The sequence below is a fragment of the Aphis gossypii genome, chromosome 2 (genome assembly GCF_020184175.1).
Source record: "Aphis gossypii isolate Hap1 chromosome 2, ASM2018417v2, whole genome shotgun sequence".
NCBI classification, from domain to species: Eukaryota; Metazoa; Arthropoda; class Insecta; order Hemiptera; family Aphididae; genus Aphis; species Aphis gossypii.
The window spans coordinates 63,738,860-63,762,928 of NC_065531.1; the positions used below are offsets into that span (position 1 = coordinate 63,738,860).

The 24,069-nt window shown below is 34.8% G+C and overlaps 1 protein-coding gene across 3 annotated transcripts in view; it reads right to left on the minus strand.

Moving 5' to 3' along the window:
• Positions 1-747: 747 nt before the first annotated feature.
• Positions 748-24,069, minus strand: part of LOC114121049 (protein neuralized) — a 30,097-nt gene continuing 6,775 nt past the window's right edge. The window contains exons 1-6 of one of the 3 annotated variants that reach the window (XM_050202237.1): positions 8,864-9,336; positions 3,845-4,126; positions 3,430-3,685; positions 2,658-3,109; positions 1,970-2,454; positions 748-1,818 (exon numbers count right to left, since the gene is read on the minus strand). In XM_050202237.1, coding sequence (XP_050058194.1) covers positions 1,639-1,818; positions 1,970-2,454; positions 2,658-3,109; positions 3,430-3,685; positions 3,845-4,126; positions 8,864-9,026 — 1,818 coding nt within the window. In that variant the 5' untranslated portion in view covers positions 9,027-9,336 and the 3' untranslated portion in view covers positions 748-1,638. Of the gene's footprint in view, positions 1,819-1,969; positions 2,455-2,657; positions 3,110-3,429; positions 3,686-3,844; positions 4,127-7,470; positions 7,688-8,863; positions 9,337-24,069 lie in introns of those variants that run through there. The other 2 variants (XM_050202239.1, XM_050202238.1) reach the window with 2 other exon arrangements.

A 24,069-nucleotide genomic window follows, 5' to 3' on the forward strand; every position in this document is an offset into this window, starting at 1 on the left:
AAAATCTTGAATAGTTTTTTATTTAGTGAAAATTCTCGATTTATCGAGTTAAAAATGTCTTATAAATTTAACAAAATCATTAAATATGCCCTAAAACTGCAAAAACTCTAAAATAATACAGAATCGTTACGCCATGAAACATATTTTGATGCGTAGATAGGTTAGGTACTAGTAATTTTACTAGTTAACATTACGCATACAAATCAGTACAAATGTCGGCCTTGTAGTCATAATTATTTCTTTTTATTACCTATATAAACTACCTTGAAAGTTCCTATTGTTGCTTCTCCAAACTCAGACATTCATCTAAGTCGTATTATATTTCTACTTAATGGCTCTTTGCAGGAGACTCCCAACTTTTTGTCGAGTTTAAATTTACTTATTTCAAGTGCACATCCTCAGAAAACGTTCTCTTAAATCATCCAATGCATAGAATACTACACTATGCCAATTTTATGAATTTAAATTTTTGTGTTTTGACTTGGTTCTGTGATACGGACATAATATATTTTGTATTAAATTATTTACGGCCGTCAAATATATTTCGTTGTCTATAAGTTATACCAATGTTTAATATATAAAATATTACCAGTTCAGATACTTATAATCAAATAACAATATTTCTTTTTTTCAAAAATACTTATCAGTTATCAAATAATTTCAAACACTCATTTGATGTTAATATTACATCTAATTAAACATAGAACATAACAATATAAGAATTGAATAAACTTCAAAACCGCATAATATGGTAATAATTATAATCTTTATTTTTTCAGTTATCACTTGTTAATTAAAAGTGTAAATTACAAAAAAAAAAAAAATACATTATTATATATTATTCAAAGTTAATTAGATACAATATTGTTCTATTTATTGTGATATTTACAACTATCACATTTGTGATGCATAGGTATACATATTATAAATTATTGTACGATCACTTATGTAGTGTTCAGTAAAATATCATGACTATATTATTACATTAAATTATGACTTAGAGAAAATTTATGTTTACCTTAGCATAATATTACAACAATGTTTGTGCCTACGATAAATTATTAAAATACAAATTTGATAAAGAAACCCTAACTGACTATTGACTAGAACGGCCTGTAGTTCAATATATAGTATCAAAATAATTCTTGAGGAATCATTTTTATTTTCCTTACTTAATTTTAATAACCAATATTTTATTAAATATACAGTACAATAATTATGTTTATATAACAATAACAACAATAATAAAACTTAATTTACAAAAAAAAAAAAAAAGCCAGCCTTCCTGACTTCCTATTGTGCACACTTGGTGCTTACACCTAATATAATTATTGAATAAAATCAGTCATTTTTTTCTATTTGTTAAAATATGGATTATGTTAATACAATTTATATAAAAATGAAGTTAAAAAAAAATATGTATATAAATATAAATGTACTCCAATAACCGATATAAGTGACAAGACAGTCGAATAAAATTAAAAAAAAAACAATTCATAACATAATATAATAATAAAAATGACTGATGAAAATTATTTAAATTAGCAATTGTTTGGCAATAGTTATTTACAATAATCAGTAAAAAAGTTAACAAAAATGCCCAAAACAGATTAACAGAAAAACCAAGGAAGACAAAATCTATTTGTATATCTTAATAACGTCTTTAATAACAGCACGGCAAATCGGACAACGGCCCAAACGTACCCACTGCTTTTTAGCGCATTCGTAGCACATGCATAGATGTCCGCATGTGTACAAAGCACAGTCAACTGCTCTTTCGAAACAAATCGAACATTCTCCTTCGCCGGAAGGTAATTGCTAAAGGGGGAAAAAAATTAAAATTATTACTCATGCGCAACTCAAAAAATATAAATATTGTGTGCTTGTTTCGCGTCATCATCTTTAGACGAGCACTCAACAATAATGTCAAAGTATTAAACTATGATCATCTATGGTCAGTATATCTTACCTCTGGGAGATGTGGTTGTTGGGTAACAGGAGCGGCTCTTGGTTGTATCTGTTGGATGGTGACGGACGGCGGTCTAGCAGACATCTGCTGATGCTGCTGCATGCCAGAAGACGCCTGCGACAGGGCCGGAGACGGATGACACATCTGATTGTTCTGAGCGGCAGGTAGGTTAACGATGAGCACGGTGCCGCCGTTAGCGTCTGTGTTTACTTCTAGGATGTTTGACCGAACCATCGGTGGCTGCGGCGCGTAGCACACGGTCGGCGAAACTGACGACGAAACCGTCTCGTAAGAAGTCGACGGTTGTGGCGAAGATTGGACGATGGCGTTCGGGGTGCAGCCCATTGACGGTCGGGCCAACATTTTCGACACGACGATCTGCGTGGTCGTGCCGTAAATGTCGAACACTCCCCACAGCGTTTGCGAGTGGTCCACGCACATCAGCACGATCTCTGCGTTTCCGTTTTTGCTGCACAACACTTCGCCTGCAGAACAAATAAAAAAACAAACCGTTTAGTTTAGTTTTCGAGAAACACACATATTATTATTTTGTCTATTTATTATACGGTTTTAAGATATTCGTAGACATCGTCCGTATATAACATTTGATTATTGTGAATTTATAGTCGTTCTGAATACTTCATTAAAATATAATATTTAAGTATACTAAGTAAATATTGTTATGTACCGTTGTTGTTGATGGAGAATATCAGCACGTCACCGGGTTTGGTCTCTTCCGCGACGTTTCTGCTCATGACCCAGTACTCGCGCCGGTCGACCAGTTGGTTGGGGTCGTCGGGCAGTTCACCGATGCCGATGCTGCTCGGATCGCAGCACGTTACGCCGAACGAAAGGCTGCCCACGTATAACTGACTGGTCTTTGTGATCTGCACCAGGTACTTCTCGCCGATCTGCAGCGGCCGTTTCGTGAAGGTGTACCCTTGGAAGAATGCCGTTGACAGTCTGGTTCCAACGCAAGGCACACCGTCTTTCATGCTGATCATCACGTGCCGGCCCTTGCGCACTAATCCCAAAGGTTCCACATTGTCTGCTATCTGACCACGTGGGGGCGACGGGACCACCGCCGAATTCGATGACACGGTCACGGCGGACAGTTGAGAGGAGATTTCCAGTTCATCGCTGTACCGAGAAAAACAAAGTTAGTATCGCACAATATAATTATAATGTTATTGCGAAGTATCGCGGATGAACACAACAAGTCACACTAATATCGATGATAATAAAAAACGGATGCCATCACTGACATCCCTATAGTTTACGAGTTTATTTGGGAGTGATGTACCTAGCGTATTTAATTTTATATAAAAAAAAAATAATAAATAATGACTTTTTTTTTAATTATACACCACAAGTCATGGCGCACAATCTCAATCGATATTTTATGCGATCCTATTCATTCTTCCATTTATAATATATAATTTTTCGACGTAAACACATACCTTCTGGAAGTCCTGTTATTGTTCAGTTGTGGACGGCAGTCGAGAAACTCGACGATGGTCGAATTGCCGTAAATATCCAACAACACCCAAAGTGGTGACCTGGTGTCAATGCCCTGCATGAACACGCCTTTGGACTCGCCGTTAAGGCCGTAGTGCACGTCGCCACCAGCGTCAACGTAAAAAAATAACAAGCCATCGTGAATTGCATGCCGTTCGCTAAGCGCTTTCGCCCAAAATCCCGATTTGCTAGTCAGATCTAGAAAAACGAGAGAAAACGAGAATAAGTATATAGATCTATATAAATTGAATGTAATAGAAAATAATAGAAAATAATATCAGAACAAAAATAGCAATCGCGTGCCTTCAGGTACGTAGGTATACCAACGAATAATAGAATATTATATTGAACACTAACCAGGACAAGCGTATTTCGGAACTTTCTTGACGTTCGACGGATCTTCGCTGGTGAACCCGAACCGGAGTACGCCGCTCCAATTGTCGGATATCTCCAGGAACTTGATGTACACCTTTTCGTTGATGGCAACCGGCCGACTGCTGAATGCAACTCCCTTGCAAAAGCTGTCTACCCGTCTGGCGACGAACCCGTCTTTGTACAGCCGGATATTTTCGCCGTGAACGTTATGAAACTTGAGTGGCGGTAGGTTAGGATTGACAGCGCCGGTGCCCGATTTTGGTGCTGCAAACAAAAAACGTAAAACTGTTAGACAATTGTAATAAAAAAACCGTGCGTATTATTGTTTCAACAAAAATAATGTACAATGTTAGACAGCGCGCAGAAGTCCATAATAATATTATATTATCGTTTTAATTAATATTTTTCATAATTTAATCTCAGTGCGACAAATGTACTACAACAATGATAATAATATTGTATTATTGTGTGCCCTGCATATATGTATGTATGTGGGTGTGTGATATACGTATGTGTGTGTGTGTGTGAAGCCGTGTGGGTACGAAGCGAGGAATCGTTGAGTCTCTTTCATTCGGCAATTGTCACGGTCGAGTTTCCCACGACGACGACGTACGGTTAATATAAAAATGTGTTTCGTACGTATACATATATCATAATATTGTATACAGGTATATGCCATTACGATTGGTGTGGGACAATACGAGTGGTTCCTCAACACACTCGGTGACTATACGTATTATATGTACGATGACCGCGACAATGCACATGAAAAGCGGCCGCCGATGGCCGTGGGGTAGTCGAATGTGACATGTCATAAATGGAACAATAAGACGACGGACGAAAGACCAACATGCAATATACGGTATAAAATAATAAAGCCCGGCCGTCGGAATCGAGTGACGAGTATATAGTTAACATTTTTCGGTTCCAGTCGTACACGAAAATCGTTTTTTATGAGTGTTCTCTGTTGTATTTTAATTACACAATAATAATAATCGTGGTGCTCGAGTACAAAAACCAGAAAGACGCACTGCCGCCGCTTTCTGATTCAACAATATTTCATGTTATATTTTTTACAGAAATATTCAAATCGGACAACAACATAATCTGATCGAACAAAAATGGAATTGTAATTAACAAAAAACTACTCGGCAACTCAGATATGGTTGCAGGCTTCGTCTACTGCAGTGTATTGTAATATTACATTATTTATATTCAATTTTCTCCCGGCAGACCGTGAACTACGCATAGTATGTTTCGCATGTGTGGTTGCCAGGTGGTTGAACGCGTGTTAGTGATTCGTATATCCGGTGGTTTAAGCGGGCACGTAAAAAAGGGTTATTATCATGAAACGAACGACGGTCATATAATATTACATACACAACTCCGTCTTGGTGGAGTGTGGGTTACGACTAAAACTGAATGACTATAAACAACGCAAAGAAAAGGAAAACGAATCACTGAATCGGTTAAAAACGTCATATTATACGAAGAATATCATAAAATACAATTCTACGTTATCTGTTTCAGTCGGGAACACATGCATATTAGATAAATATAATAAATGCATACGAATTCGCGTATTATTATAATATATATAAGTACATTATAATATGCAATATCATATGAATTATAATAATAATAATAATAACGATATCGTTACGTGAGGAGCACGCACGCTATATTATAACGGCAACTTTGACGAGTATCACGCACGAGTCGATGACTCGACAACTGCGGAGACGGTGGTGGATGGGTAGGGGGTTGGGGATTTAGGCCTACCGCCCTACACGTTATCATAATTCCGAGTCAAGTATACGCGTAGTACGTACCTACAACGTATACGATATATAGTAAAAAAAATGCATAATAAAAGCGCTTCATAGTTACTCGGGTCACACATTGTTCGCGGGCGCGCGAGCGAACGAAAGACAAAACTCGCGGGACGGAGAGAGCAACGTGAAAAAAAACAACCTATATAATGAAAAAAATTATAATATTATATTATTTTACCGCGCGCAACACGGAGGCGGCTGAGACGACGATCCGGTCTTGTGCACTAGAAAATTTCGTATTACAATCGCGCGGCTTGTGCGAAGGGGGAGACGATCCCATTGTGTGAGCGGGGCGCGCGCGGTTTCCGGTGGCCCACCCGCCCGCCCATCGCACACAACCGCGGCTGGTTCTTGCGCACGTCCGCCGGAAGTCCGAATTCGTAGAGCGCCAAAGACGACGTTTAAATACGACACGATCGCGCGGAGCACAATATAATAATATAATATACTCTTCAGCTGCGCAAGCGCATCGTCGGCGGTCGAGATAGCGGTGTCGGTTTGTAAATGATAGGGAGAGAGGTAGGAAAGCCCCCCCCCACAGTTAAAAAGAATGAGAAGCCGGAAATAATTATCGGCGGTCGGACGGTATGTGTATTATTGTTATTACTTTAAAAAGTGCAAAACAAAAAATTGGTAACCACAACGTATAGCTATGATTACGTGCGAGCAATCGCGCGTACAAAACCGATTTACATACCGCATATTAAGAAGCCTCGATCATTTCCAATACCGACGTTAATTCGATTCATCGGAATCGATATTTTTATATAGTGAAGGTTAGTCTTAAGAGGTTTAACTGAGAAAATACGGTTTACAAGGCGGGTTCACGTCTGTAAGTGTCTGTAGTGTGACTTTTGTATCGTAAAATTCTGATTGGTCGTCGAAATCGCGGTGTCATTTATACCTATATTAATCTACGGGGGAACTCCCAGAGTCAATCTCGATTTTTCGACACGACATAGTTGTAAGAGCGCTCTCGGCATTTTAACGTAACACTTCGACGCCCCCCCCCCCCGCAGGGGTTAGCCCGTTTACCCCTTCACCCTAAACACCGTCTGCAGTCTTATAATCCGAAGCCTGAATGCAACAATATAATTGACACATATATACAAAATATATTTACACGGGTACAACGACAATAATAGTAATATCAAATTATTATAATCATCACCGTCATCGTGTCATATCGGAAAACCGCTGTGGCCGCCGCGCGCATTTAAATGGATCACGTCGGCTTACGACGGCGCTTTTTGTGTATGCGTATCAGGCACGGGCGGTTACGAATAATAATGATAAAAAAAAAAAAAAATAGTAATAGTAGTTATAATAATAAACCGTGAGAACGGAATGATGTCACTGTGCGGCCCGGAGTGGTGAGCGGCGAACGGCCAAAACGGTACGGCATAAAATTTACTATACGTACGCTCGTCGTCGTCGTCAGTCGACGACATGCGCTGCAATAACATCGTAGACATTACAGACGTGCTCTATTATCGTCTATTATCGGTACATTATTATTATCGTACGATTGCGGAGACGTATATTATGGTGTACCCGAGGAGAGAGCTGTCGTCTCGTTACACGACGTCAAATCCCAGCACACATTATCGGTAGTTATTATATTTACAATTACGATATTATTTCGAATGGACTTACGGCGACTATTATAATTACGCGTACGCCTACCTGCAACTATATAATAATAATATATTATATTGGTTCGAAATATATAACCCGGGATTACCGCGCGAGCCAATATTATCTCGATCTTACCCATGTATTATGATATATACGTAATGTACACGACAGTATTACAACTGTAATCTATAATGCACGTCTCTTAAGGTCGTCGTCGTCATCGTTGTCGCAGCGATGCAGCATCGTAGTCTGTCGTCAGCCCGAGGTGTCTAGCTCGATTCGTCCGTACGGAAAGTCCGATCTTCTGTTATGCGTACAATAACATGTATATACCGGATAATATTACGTTATACTGGGCAGCAAATATTGTTGTTTTTATTAATATAATAAACGCGGCACGTCGTTCATGGAAAAAACGACGAAGGGGCGAAAGGGACGCTGCAGAAATACGTAACGGTTTTTCAGTTTAGTCGCGAGGGGTGAGTTCGGCGACCCGCGGGTATTGTATTATTTTAGTGTCGCGCGCGACCCTCGTGGGAACGCCGGCCATCTGTAGCTATCTCGGTTGGCACTTTGCGCGCCGCGATGGACCACCACCGCCACCGCAGTCGTCGACAAGGCCGTTAATCCTTGTATCGGCGTCGGGTCCCCGAGGGCTTACATCGCCGCGCTCGTACGCACCGGCTTTGCTCTCGACGGACAAGGGCGAAAAGTCGAGAGAAAACCAAACCCGAGGGGGCGTATCGCATATATACACGTTGTACAGTATAAGAGTATACACATAACAATATAAGGGTGCGTTTGGATGATTTTACAATTTAAATTTTAAATGATCGACAGTCAAATCCACCGGATACATATATACGCGTACATGATATTATATATTATGAGCGGATGGCTACAAAACGCTACCCCACGATAATGCGATCATCTGAGGAGTATTAATAAAACCACTGCAGCGACGTCTAGAAAATGTTCCTCGGGGACACCACTTCCCGATATAATATATTACGCGTACCTACCATAATCTATAATGCATTTTAAATTCATGACGGGTGTCGTAAATACAAAATTATGAGACAGGCGACGACAATTGACACAGATCGCGTTAATTTCGGTTAGTTAACGGAATTAAGCCGACCGACGAGTGCGGACAATTTGTTATTAGATTATTATCATTAATAACGATCGCGGCGAACGACGACATGCCTTAAACGGCTGACAGTAATTAACACGTCGGTGGCGCCGACGTAATAATAATAATAGTATATACGACGACGGAAAGAGACTTACGACCGGTACGTTATTCTTCTTTCCTCTTTTTTTCTTACACAATCTCACTTCACCACTATTTGTCCATAAATTACAACGCTACTATCGATGTCGAGCACGCAGCTACTGAGAAAGCCGGAAAAACGGAGACTAACGTGCGGAACATGATACGCATGTCGCATACCTTTTATTATTTACTATCCCACAGTGTAACGACTTCTAAACACTTTTAATACATAATGTAATGATCACATACCCAGGCCGATTTTCTTGCGGATTTTCTTGAGACCTTTCATTTTGAACTTGAGCGGCGCCAAGAAATGGTCTACGGTACACTGGCACGGCGGTTCGGGAGCTACAGCGACGGACCTGCTGACGACGTTGTTGCTGCGGTTATCGGCGTTGCCCAGAACACCCATTTAGCGGGATTTATTGCGTGAGCGACGATTTCTTATATAAACACAAAGTGCGACGGACAGACGTCGTGTCGCGTGCGATTTCTTATAAAATTTAAAATCGGATAACTAATAGAACGCGTAATATTAACTATAATAATTTTTTTTCCACAGAGGGATAAATATTATACTATTATGACGTTATCACTACGGCGTCGTTACGAGCGTTGGGAACGGTGAACGCGACGAGGAGCGAACGCGTACTGAACGTGATCGGCTCCGGAAAGGAACTGACGAGTGTTGCTGCAATGCTGCCGAAAGCGACCGCCCGCAGTACGGTGTGAGGGCACGCGTCTCCCGCGGGCGACATCTGCTCGCTGTGTGGTGGGGGCAAGCACTCGCGCGCAGGTGGTGCACAGCGCCGCCGTACACGACGACGACAAGCGATACGCCGCCGCCCAGAGCACGTCGCGTATATATTATATTATTTTTATTAATATATATAAACTGCGTATGGTTATACGGGAATTATAATAATTATTATATATATATGCGTAATATTATACGGGAGAACGTTTTCACCTGGTGCGCGAATAATGGGCGGCGATGTAGTGAACGAATTATAATAAAAAGCGAAGAGGAGGAAACACCGGAGCGCGCGCGCGACCGAAGCGTGTGCGTCTCCTTTGACCGAAACAATGAGACCATCCGACCGTCGTAAAAAAAAAAAGTCATATACATTACGTCTTATGGACGTCCGTCGAGAACACATAATATAAATACTCTACCCCCTGGGAGACGTGTAAAGACGATTTGCAGGTTCTCGGGAGGACCTGCTACCGGCAATTATTATATGGATATAATATACGACTCGGTGGCGTGCGTCAAGGTATATACGACTCATAACAATCGTTTTCCCGACGATATGGCATTCAACGAATAACGATGCGTGAATTTCTTAGGGTTTCACAAAGGTACGGGCCAACAGGTTTCTTATTCGCTTTCGACTCGCCCGACGCCATGAAATGTGATGAAGTGAATTTTTTGACAAAAAAAAAAAATTCGCAATTGTTTCGAAGAACACCGTAGTCGAAGTCGACGACTATGCAGTACCTTATTTAACGTATACCGAGTAATAACTACAATTTATAATATTAATATGTTCCGGCAATACGGTGATTTACCAATAATTCGATTGGTCACTAATTATTCAATTGATTTTGTGACTATCCACTCTATTTGAACGACAATCGTTATAAACTTATAACAATAGAATTTGTCGTTAACAATATTATTATACATGGCAATACCATAATAATTTATTATTATATCGTTAATAATGATTACCGAAACGTGAACGAACGAGGACACCTACTGATGAGTCGACAACTTCAACAACCGTACAGACCACCCATTCTGTATTCACATTTCACAGTCTAATAATTGACTTTACCATTGAACAATATGCGGCACACATTTATACATTCATTAAAATCCCATTTCTTTTTTCCGTTGTACCTATATAGTATACATTTTAGTGGTTTGAATTTTGAAATCGTCTTATCTTATCTACGGTAATTTACTTTTATAGGCAATTTTTCTCGTGTTAGTGAAACTACCTATTACTTAATAATTAAACAACGTACAATATAATATATATTAATATTTAATTATTCAAATTGTTTAAGCGCATTGGAAACCTAATCTATGTTTTAGTGTGCTAAAATAATTATGCAGTCACAACGTCATGTTGACACTCGTTTCGTCTAAATGATAACCTATAGGCTATGAGACAACAGCCAACAACTGTAAACAAAATAATTATCATCGATAAGAAAAAAGTACAAAAAAAATCTATTCGAGCCATTGAATTTTAATCTAACTGATGCGATAAAATTACTTGACAGGAATTTTGTTTTTAAAAATAGTTTCATGTATATGATTGAAAGTCTCAAAACAATTTTTTTCTTCCTCTCACACAACACTACTTTATATTAAATAATATATTAAGAACAGTATAGGTACCTATAATGTTAATTTTTATTTTTAACATACACCTGTCACGACTCACAAAAAAAAAAACAAACGTTTAATAACATATACATCTGGACATCTGGTTCTAAGGATAAACAGAGAAATTATTATACGATCAGACATAATAGTTATTACTTTTTACCTACGTCTATACATTACACCTGTTGATCAATGATCTTACAGAAATTAAACAGGAAAAAAATATCTTCAAAGCAACTACATTTTCCTGTATCCCACGATCTAGTCGTGTGATCTTGTATGACAATGGAATGATTTCAGGCATTTTTTTTTATTAGAACACGTTGCAATGCGGCCTCTGTAATTATTACTGTACGCGTAATTTAATATCATAAAAACGATTATTAACATTGTTGACACTCCGTATTACTGGTAAAAATATGAACAAAACCATGAAATAAAATCTATTACGAATGTAACCATCGATCAGCGGTATACACATTTTTTCTAATAAAAAATTATTAAAAAGTATATATTTAACACTTATTTAATAATATTAATACAAATTTTGTCAATAAACGTCATACTTTTGCACTCTGATATCATATACAATTATTGTTATTTTTTCATTATTAGAAGCTATCAGCTACGGCTTGTAAAATGCCACTGGATCTCAAAATACAGTAATATTTATTAGTTGTTATATTTATCCATATTATTATATTATAGTGTTACTATACACGAACGCGTTCATAATACTGTAATAATATTTAAAATTTAAATAGGTCGTTGAGCTCTATCAATATCTAAAACACAAATCGAACTATAGAGCGATTCGTTCAATTTATCTATACGTAAACACTATCATATCTTCATTATACGCACGTATACACGCATAAGGTATGATATAATATATTCAAATATTTAAATCTACTACAATATATAACATAGGGAACCGCCTCAAGTCGAGAGTAGTCGTGCTGTTTGTGGTAAACGATGTCATAAACGCTCGTGCGTTACGGGATACTATAAACGCGGTCGGCGGTAACCGAAAACCGACTTGTTGCAGTGGCGATTAAGGGGGAAACGTCGACGAACAGCAAACTTATACAACACCGGAGGCGATGGTGATATCTTTGCAGCGGTAACACGAGTAAAACAAATTCAGAAGGGAGGGGGAGAGGAGATCGGCAGCACTCGACCTCGAGCTTCCTGCTCGGGCGAAGATACAAGCGCAAAAGACTGTGAAATTCTTTACGGCCCGATAAATCACATCCGCCGGAAACGGTCACGGTGCTATAGTCGAGAGCCACGCATGAAGGAATCGCGCGACGACTATAGGACAGCGGTAACGGAGATTCCGCTGTAGGTATACCAAATAATATTACTGCGTAACTATGCATAGTGTAGGTACCTACTATCTCTATAATATAATATATAGGCGTACAACGTAAATCATCGGTGGTTTAATGGATTCGTCGCGATTTCAGTACGAGCCGCGGTGACGATACAATAATATTACGTTACATGTAATATATATATTATATACAACACGGAAAACTACCATGTCGAGAGAAGAGAATAATATTATTCCATCGATTAAACAGAAAATATATACTACGTCGCAACCCGAGTTTAAAAAGTCGTCGGCATGGTGAGCAGGTCGCCCCCGCGCTATGCAAGTATAGGTCGGCTGCAGAAGACGTGGCTGGGCGCATGATGAGTGCGTATATAGAACCGACGATCGTGGGAAACGGTAAAAACCTGAGTCGTAGACGACGGTATTTAGACGGCGGTGGCATTAGAAACGATTTCTGCACCAGGACGAAGGTGTGTGTGTGTGCGTTTGTGTGTTCGTGTGTGCATATTCGTGTGCGTGTGTTTGCGTGTGGAGCGCGATTCTCACGACGTTGACCGCGGGCGCACGTCTGTTATACATCGCGAGAGCCTTTCCCCTCTCGCAAACGGGTCATCCAGCGGTGGGGACTGGGGACCTGACATGGCCGGGGATTGTGGAAAGGAGGGGTATAGAGCATCGATCGTCGATCGTCGATCGTGTGAATCCGTCGTGCGAAATCCTAAGGGGGCGATTGCATTTGTATAATATATAATGCTACAAAAAGTGCAGCACGTTTATACGTAGGTATATTGACATAGGCACACAATGCGGATGCAGCGTAATTAGTGTCTTGGCAACGACCAACGACAGTTAGAGATATTAAAAAATAACGTCAATAACAATGTATCAATATTTTAAAAGCGCAGCAAAAAATCGTATCAAACAAAACCGAGCCCCACGCTCGACGGATTAGATCTATCACCGGATAGACATCGTATAACGACGGTATTCCAGTTCGATGGAGTTCTACATGTAGTCACCAAGTACGGTTTTAGGCTTTTTTTTCATCCGGTCGCACGCACCGGACATGGTCATGATATACGAATACTCCCACTCATCGGCCGCCGTGCCGAAATTGTATCACTAATTTTTTTACTCGTTCAGAATGAAAAAAAATATTTGTCTAGACCGCACTGCTCTACATAAACATTATAAGCGTTTAACCTATAACTTTGTTTATATAACTTCGTCTGTATATTATATATATTATATATGTGGTCATATTACTCATACTATATTAATATTGATTTTTGTCGTGTTTTTTTCGCAATGTACACTAATGCAACCATTGGTAGACGAAAATCATTATCTATTTGTACTTTTTTTATGTAGATAATTCTATAAATATTATATATTACTCATTTACTTAGGAATCTCATATAAGCTTTTTCATGACATATTTTAGTATAATTATTTTAATTTTAGTAAGTTTTATTTAAGGTTAGGTACCTAGATACTTTATTACCTTATTAATAAGGATGAACAAAAATAGCGACGGGGGCGGCATGGGTAGGCTTAGCCTATCCTTTATCATCTCAAACACACCTAAAACTTATAATGTTTTAAAAAATATTACGTTATCATGACATTTTTACAATTTCTTATGTGTAGGATTCATTACATTATTTAACATTTATTACCAATTACCATCCTATTTTAATTTAGTGATGTATTACAAATTGAAGTATTGATACATTTTACTGGTTTTTCATTACTAATAAATCCTTAGTTAACTTTAAAAATCAATACTCAACCTATTTTGCAATCATTATGTTAAACATAATGTCTTATTGTTTTATGAATTATGAATAATAAAATCAAGTAGTACTGATTAACTGTTGAACTTACTATATTATTATAGAATATTTTAATACAGAAATTATAATATAACAAACGTTTTTTATACAAAGAAATGATAGAAAGTGAGGAAGCCGAGTACTTAAAAATAACTCCATTTATAATGGACGATCAATCAAAATAATATCCTTTGATTTTCAAAATTAATTTAATTAATAACAATGACGTAAATTAAAACGTTAGTCGTTAATGTTCTTAATAATTAGGAACATGACGATATTAAATTGTCATTATTAAATATTCTCAATACTGTGTTTTATTGTTTCGATGTATAATATATCTATTATCTATACATAGCTGCCTAGTGAGTGTTTCAAAATGTATATATTATTAAGCTTATTTCAAATAACAATAATCAAATGAAGCGTGTTTAAAGTATATAAAATTCAATTTCTAATGTAGATTCCATTAAAGAATATTATACAACTTTTTATTATATAACATGTTAGATACAACTTTTAATTAAATGTTTAATAGAAAAACCAATGACGATGTGTAAATTTAGTTTTATACATGAAAAACTCACAATAATAATAATAAAAATTAAATAAACCAGACATTTTCTTAGTGTGGGGTATCTTTAATATTTGGTACCTTTTTAATAGCCCAAATGCGTCTGCCATAGTATCGCTATAATAATGTTTGTATATCCCAATTACCAAGTGTGTCCGTAATGTTATCGCTGATAATACGTATACTATGATGGTACCTATAATATTACTTTATATTAGTTTGCGTTTGCACTATAATATATTATTTTATATTAATTTGCGTTTACACTATAATAGCCCATATTCCTCCGTACCTATAGGTACTTACTATTCGTAAATAACATTACCTTCTTGAAAATATTAAAAATTCAAATTAGATCCGACAATGAGAAGAAAATTGAATTCATTGAAAATAATATAAAATCTATCAAACTGTAAAAATTTCTAAATTCAATTTTATGAAAATTATGGTAAGTATAGAAAAATCAAGTAGGTAAAGTATAAATAAATAGGTAGTATGAAAACATAAATATTAAATCATAAAAATTGTACAATATTAGTACAGTCGTCAGTCACACGACATTTAAAAAATGGTTGTAAGTCAAAATAATCAAATAAATAACAATAAACATATATTTTTGCAGGGGTATAAGACAATATATATCTCCACATGGTGCACCCTTGGATAACTCTAAATAAACTAGGACGCACTCGCACTCCATCAAAATATAACATTTTTTTTCTAGGGACGTACCTATACTCTGATACAATATTTTGGACATACTTGAAAAATTTAAAAGGATTCAGTTAAGGACACACTAAACCTAAGTCATAGTTCATATAATATATTATGGATATTTACTGATATTACTATTGAGTATTTAAGTACTGTAAAAATAAATAACAAAATTATAAATAAGTAAATTTTAAATTAATAATACAAAAAAACTAAATGTATTAGAAAATGTAATCAATTTAAAATCTAAATTACTGTATAGGTATATTTAATATGACAATATTAGTTTATTAAAATTCTTAGTTATTATTAATAATTTCCAGCAGCATATTTTAATATTACACTATATCTATATGAATATGTTTAAAACAAAATACAATACTATGCTATTCAATATACAGTGCACACGAACAGTTCAATAACCATTGTTATTTATTTATTAATTATTATTATTTTACACCATGTCAATGTTTTCAAATAAACACGTCACCCATACTGCCAATCGTCAATCATGTACTTAAGCATTTATTGTTTTTATCCAAATAAAGCAGGAAATAAGAAATAATAGTAAAAAACACCTGCATTTTTACCTAAACAATTTATTAAGGATTTAGCTAATGCGTGTAAGTTATTACTAGAAAAAGTAGATATTAATTTAAAACGGGAAATACTTGTGTTATTCGCCTGCTCCATATCTATATTAAAAATTTTGAACGAAAAAAAAAGGGATATACGCAATAAATAAGGAATACAGTATTTTTCGTATACTTTTTTCGGTAATGAACTTATAATAAAACGCGTAATATGCATGGCTTTTAAAAATATTTATTACAATATGAAACTTTTATCTTCAAAATGTTAATATCTCACTATCGACCAAAATATTCGATCTTAACTGTTAAGTCAGCAGGTAAAAAAAATAAAACAATACACATTTTGTTACAAAAACATCTTAATATATTATTAAGTCTAAAACAGAAAGAATTTATTGTACAAAGTTCTAGCTGAATTTAAAACTTTTCCCTTTTATTATAAATGATTATTAAATACTCTCAGCTAATTTTTAATATTTTTTGAACGACGGGAAAGCACGATTATTTGCTATAGCGTGGGAGCGTTTCGCCTATGGACAATTCTGTGGCTGGTACGACTTGTTATGCAAGGTAATAAATAAGGTAACCCCGCCACCGTTTATATTATTCTGGACTATACTCGAAGTAGCAAAACTCATCTTAAAGATTAAGTACAATGTACAAATTAAATATACTAATATATCTACTTGAATAAAAGGAAAAAAAACAATAATTTTTTTTAAAAATGGATCTATTTAATGACAAGTTTATTAAATTAAACTAATGAAACTACTTGTTTTAAATTTAAATTATTTTTAGTAATGGACCCACTCTATGCAATCGTTCAAAGATGCCTGCACAATAATAGAGGCATGTTTTGATCATATCATTTTATTTGTACTCGGATGTATAATATAGAAATACTAAAAATATGACTACACTATATTATATACATTATTTTTTTTTTTTTTGCCCAACTGGAAGCATCGTGGATGAGATCCCTTCTATATGTGAGAAGGACAACATCTGGCGTCATACGGCTATCGACTCTCACAGGGGAGATAGGATGAAAAGCCTTTAAATATGAAATGTACGACTAAAATAATTACGCACACACACGAAAAAAGTACCCCTACAAAGCAACTGTTGCTTGCACATGTTGGGAGGGAAATAAACAATGAATTTGGTTACACAGAATCACACCGGGAGAAGTTTCAAAATAAACTTGTTGGCCCTGTAAGTTTAAGACAAACACGACGACTTCTAAAAGTAAAACTGCTTATAAAACATAAATTTTAAGTATATTTAGGAAAAGTTGGTGTATTCTTATATACATATTTAATAAAAATTACTCTAATTTTAGAATTAAAAGTTGATAATTATATTAAAATATTAAATAAATTCTATTACATAATATATAAAATAACAATGATAATTTATACACGAGGAGTTTCTGATACCAATATTTTCCAAATTTACGTTTCTCATATCAATTAGAAAAACAAATGTTGTTATGGACAAACACTAAAACCTACCAGACACTGTATAACTGTTAACTTATTGTTTTATATATATCTATTAAACAAATTCAACAAAATTATGAAACAATAATTTATAAACATACACTATGTATGTATATTGTTTATTTTTATTTTCGTTTGAGCATAAATGTCTAAAAATCTATATGTGTATAGTTTATTATTTTTCTAAGATCAGATAAAAACCCGCTAAACTAGATACGTTTTTCTGGGCCATATATATTTATATAACTCGTTATATTTTTTTTCATCAATTTTTTCTTCTATAAAATTACACATAATTAAATTAATTTTAATGTATATTATTCTAATTTAGATTCGACTTTGGTGAGAATATTTCTAAAACCTTAATTAATAAAATAATAAAAAATAAAAATCAGGCATAAAATGTAGTTAAAGTGAATGCATAAATCATTATAAAATCAAATAATTTAAAAATAATCAGAATTAAAGTAAAAAATGTTAAATTCAGATATAATACTAAATAAATTAAATAATACTCTGGAAACGTTAAAAAATAACCTACATTAAGATTTTATCAATAAATTAATGACGAGTAACGATGTGGTTTCTCGAAATTCATTGAATTTCTAATACTGCCTGATACATTAAATGATAGGCACACATAAAATAATGAAATATTGTATAATTTTCACTAAAAATTTTACTGGATATATACCTACTAGGAATACTATCAAATACAGGGTCAATATTAAGTCGATTAATTTAAAATTCATTAGAATTTCTAAAGTACCTACACAGTTAATATATCAGAATACAAAACATTGTCTTATGAATCTTATTAACTCGTAGATATACAGTCTAGATATAAAATATTATATTTTAAAATTGATAACATGGTAATAGACAATAATATTTTTAAATCAAAATATCTTTTATACTGTAGATACCTATTTGTATTGTTATTTATATATTTATGATGTTCATATTATAGCTTCATGTTTTTACGATCAATAAAAACGTAAAAAAAAACTAAAATATAGGTTAGGGGTACTCTAAAAAATAATAATTATGCATGGTTACGATCAGTTGAAAAACTTAAATCGAATACTTTAAAAATAATAAACATTAAAAAACAATGTTTGATAACAATCGAGCTGTACATTCATAGCGAACTCATACCTCCAAACTCGAATAAAAACAATGAGAAAAAGACGAAAAGAAACGTATTTAAAAAAAATTAAATAATAACGCGGAATGTCATTCACGATTTCGTTAACGGATATAACAATGTAAAATTATTATTATAAGACGTGGACCGGAAACTACGACTACGTTATTATAATATTATATTGAGGACAGCGGCCGGACAACGCACTTGTAAAGAGAAAAACGCATTTCCGTGTTCACTACGAGTTGTGATCGTCAAAAAAAAAAAAATAATAAAATAAGATAAATTAATAAGGAAAACAGTAAAACAAAACAGTCGATGACAAAAACTAAAAATCAAACCACTCGAGACGTTATTTTATAGCCAACGATTTTATTTACATACCTAAGTATCATACTATAATAACGACGTTATATCAATAAAATTACTTTTGATTTCGTGACGTGGTCTCCTTTCCGACATCAAAATATTATATTAATATTATTCAAAACTCTCTCGGATTTCATTCGAAATATTTACGCAACACAAATCATATATATATTAAAACATTATATGTGCCAAATCTATTACTTGCGCTTATTTTAAAATTATCATTTGGATTATTTAATATATGCCTACATTATACGATACATACAGGGGTGGCCAATTTACAGTTAGCGTGTGGCTCTCGTCATATTGTCAAATGTGACTGGCGTCTTATTTATAACATCAAGATTTACTTATTATTGTAATGAATTAAAATTTTTTTGCAGGCAAGGATTAATAAACATTTATGAAACGTTATAAAATGTACTTATAAACATTTTGGATCTTATGTATAGCGACTGAGAATAATAGTTGTATTTGTTCATGCGACTCACGAACACGTTCATGTCGGCCACCCTGATATAATATATATATATATACATAACAAACAAACGAAAAACAAATACGCATAAATATAATTAAGTGTTACTATAATTAATCTATAAAATTTCTCTTATTTTTATCATATTTTAAATTCGTTTTTAATTCGATCATCGGATCAAATATACCATTAAAAAAAAAAAAAAAAAACTTTGTCGCCATAATATACGTATATGTATATCGTCGTGATCAGTCGCGTGGGTGGGGTTGTCTGCACCGGTAACAACCGTATACGGGTATCAATAATATTATAATGGTCGGGGCACGCGCGCGGCCAAAAGGGTTGAGTTTAGGAATATTGTAATAATATATTGTAACAACACGTCGATTATATCCGTCTTTAGTCGTATAAATCGTGTCGCGATTTTTAAGAACCGGACGGCAGATGCACCAGCGATCTGCGGAACAGCTAGCGGCGCGAGCCGAGAAAACAACTGGCCAGCAGTCTGCGTTCGGCGGTAATTATTATTATATACTTGCTCGTAAAAATCCGATAGCAGCAGCAGCCGCCCGACGAGCCCCAAAGCATCGGGGCCGACAGCTGCCGTTTCCGATCGTCGCCTCGCCGTATACGGTTTACGAGTATAATAATAATATATTATATCGTTGGAGTCGGCTTCCGAGGCGGAGTACGGCCCGCGGGGGTATGGGCACGCGTATCGACGGTCCCGGTCGCGTGCCTGGTGTTTCCCGCATCTGCCCTCCGTCACTGAACACCGCCGGGTGGTGTCACCTGGCGCGTACACACGTACATATATATGTATTTTATATTTTAGGCGTATACACACATTATGCACCGACACACACACACACACGCCGATACCAGAACACGAGCAGTCAGCTGTTCCTTTGTACGGGCATTTTAAATTTTTATACATATAACATTATACGAACCAGCGGAGGAAACCCCCGCGAGGTCCTGTACTGCAGATTCTCACGATTGCGCAACAATAGGAGAGATGAGCGCCGACGACCCGAAGACTGTATATTTACGGGGCACACCGTTATTATGCGTATTATATCGTTTTGACGACGGTGCGACTCTCGATGAGGGATCTCCTCGGACCATATGATCGACAAAGAAACTGTGCGTTTCGCGCAACAGCTGATCGACAACGGCTTTTGTGAGTATACATTATGTGTGTGTGTTTCGTGTGTTATGGCCAAAAAATAATGCGTTCCCAGCCCGAAAAGTCTTTTCTCCGCGTGAGATCCGATACACCCCGGGTCGCACAAAAACACGCAATATACGTTTCTTTCGTGCTCGCAGTGCGAAAAATGTTAATCAGATATACAAAATGCGGTTTTGGGGGACAATCGTTCGGTTTTTGTGTTCAAAACCGCAGGCTTTTTTTTTCAGAGAAAACAACACAATGCTGCGTGCGCGGTCCGCGATAATATTTTATGATGCCACCGATAAATATACTATAGGTACCGCATGCATAACGTATGTATAATATATCCGAAGATTTCGGACATCACGAGAACGCGACGTGAATTTCTCAACCATATAGTCTAGATTTTTGTCGTACGGGTTACGGAAACTTTCCTGTCAATCGGTATATATACTTGCTGCAGTATGATGTATGATGAATATAAAATTTGGGTATACCGCACGCTATTATATTATATGTTATGGCGGTATGTATCTGTATATTTACGCGTAGCGATTTACGATATACGCGAAAAGGGTCTTGAAAGGATTACAATGAAACCATCGGGTCGCATCGATATTCGTATATAAGAATAGGGTTGTTGCCCCGAATACAAACGGGTGTTGTAGTAAAGGGTTGATGCAGAAGAATCAATATATGCGTATAATATAGTGCACCCGGGCTTCAATTGAAGCGGACCATCACATTTGGCGCCATTATTGGTTTGACGGAAAAAAGGTGTTTTATTGAAATAATTTCTATAGGTACAACAAGATGAAAAGGGTCACGAAAATCGACGACGGCAATGTCTACACATTTAACCCGTTTTAAAGATTATTGACAACCACGTTAAAAATCATAAATCAGAATTTGTTTTAAACTTAAAAAAATACATCTATATTTTTTAATAGACAAATATACATTTCAATTTCATTTCAAAAACGAACGTATCTGTACTAAAAAATGTCAAATCGATACGGAACGTTTAAATATTTCGGGAGACGTCCAACTGAGCAACATTTATAAAACCGGTGAAAAAAATGTATAGGTAATCAATAGCTAACAGAGAACTCCGACGCAAGCCAATGACGATGCGCGCATTACGTTTTTTTCCTACATAACATCGGGTGTTATTCTGGCACAGCTGCTAGCAATACATTACACGCCGAGAAACTACAGCCTAAATATAAACCCACGTCGTGTACATAAATTCGTACCACAGCAACTACCTATTGCTGGGTAAAATTATATAGTTGTTGCAACTAAGTGCATAGCGAAGATTCTTTTCTAGAGAATATTGTTGACGATATTATAATATTTAACAGTGACATGATTAATTTGTGTACTCAAAGGGAAAAGGCCAAATTCAATTTTAATTATTTTAACATGAAATTATGAAATAATTACAGTATACGTTATATTGGTATGCAGTATGCACTATATATTAATTACATTATGCAAGCAATACCTAATCAAATGAATTTAAAACCAATAATTTTAATCTAACCTGTGAACTCTAAAAATTACAGTAAATAAATTAATAATAATAACAATCCTAATCAAATAAAAGGAATTCGTTTTCTTGAGAAATAAAGAGTAATATAATAATAATAATTATTATTTATTAATTTAATTATTTATTCATAGTTCGTTGAATCTATATTATTGTAATATATACCTAAGTATTTTATAAGACCCGAATCAGTTCTGTATTATAATTTTAACATTTCATAAAATTAAATAGTATAACTAAAGAAAATTATATCATTATTTGATTTGAATACAATTGTAAGTAATAATAAGTTTATAACATACATCATAAACAAGAATTTGACTAGCTATTTAAAACTTGCTATAATAATAATAATAACCGATCAAAAACAATACATAATATTATGTAAACTATGTACTTTATATATAATATGTTGTATATACCTGCATCATATACCGCTCATAATAACATACATAATGATAATAGTATATTTTAGTATGGTAATGAGACGATTCATTTCTATAAAATAATTTGTATATTTATATATATAAATAAAACATCCAAATTCATATTCCAATTTTTTAATTTCTGTAAAATAAATTGACTTTTGAGTCTGTATTATACAACAAGACAGTGTAAATATAATTTAATCTTAAGCATGGATCTCGAACACATTCATCCTATACCAGCAAATAAATACCATTATATTATGTTATTATGCCGGTACTTTTATGTTCCTTACTAGTTGGTCGAGTCAATTATTAGTCTGGATAAACCTGCACTTATTCGTGCTCAAGTATCGAGGTTGTTACATCGAAAGCGTGACTGAGAACACCAAAAACCGGAATATTCGTCTATGAAAAAATTATATTTTCTTATTTAATAATCAACGTAAGACCGTGACCGAAGCAGGAGGAATACTTGTTATATAAACGTATTAATTAAAAGCAATTTCATAAAATACAATTTCAACTTGGACGAAATATTAAACTATTGTCTATTATCATTGGTAGTAATAAGTACCCTTATTTTTAAAAGAATATTTTTTTTCTGGGAAGTGATCGTAGACCATACAGACCGGAACTTACCTGTCGAATTGTACAACATGTCCCCCACCACATTATACGAAAGGAATAGGGGAACTTTTTTTCTTTAAATCCTGTTCCGGTTGACGAGTCCCTTCGCATTTATACAGGCTTCAGGCATTACGATAAATAGAACAGCTGCAACGTGCGCACGGCCCCCTTGGTTATTATTGCTCTAAACAGGATTTGTTTTTTCTTATACACTCCGTACGAGGATAAGATAAAAGCAAAATGTGCACGTCTGCTGCAAACATAATCTGATATAATATAAAAACCAAAAAAAAAAAAAAAATAGCAAAAATATAAGATAAAAATATAAGTCCTATACTCATTGGTTGTAGTGAATTTCATTTAAATTTAAATTTAAAGATACACGTACGTGATGTTAAATTTTACCTATGAATTAATTTTAATCATAAAAATACATAACACAAAAAAAGATGAAACCGGTATTTAATTTTTTATTTAACTATTTTGGAGGAAATGAAATAATCTATAAATTTTAATTTATAAATAAATATTATGACAGTAAATTACTTTTATTTTGAACAACTAAAACACATAATGTGTACAATCTATAATAAACATAAATAAATTATAATTCTGACATACAAGAACTTATATCAACAACATAAAAAAAAAATCAATATATATTATAAGTGAAACATAAAGAATAATTTTAAAAATGTTTTAAAATAACTTTTTTAAATAGG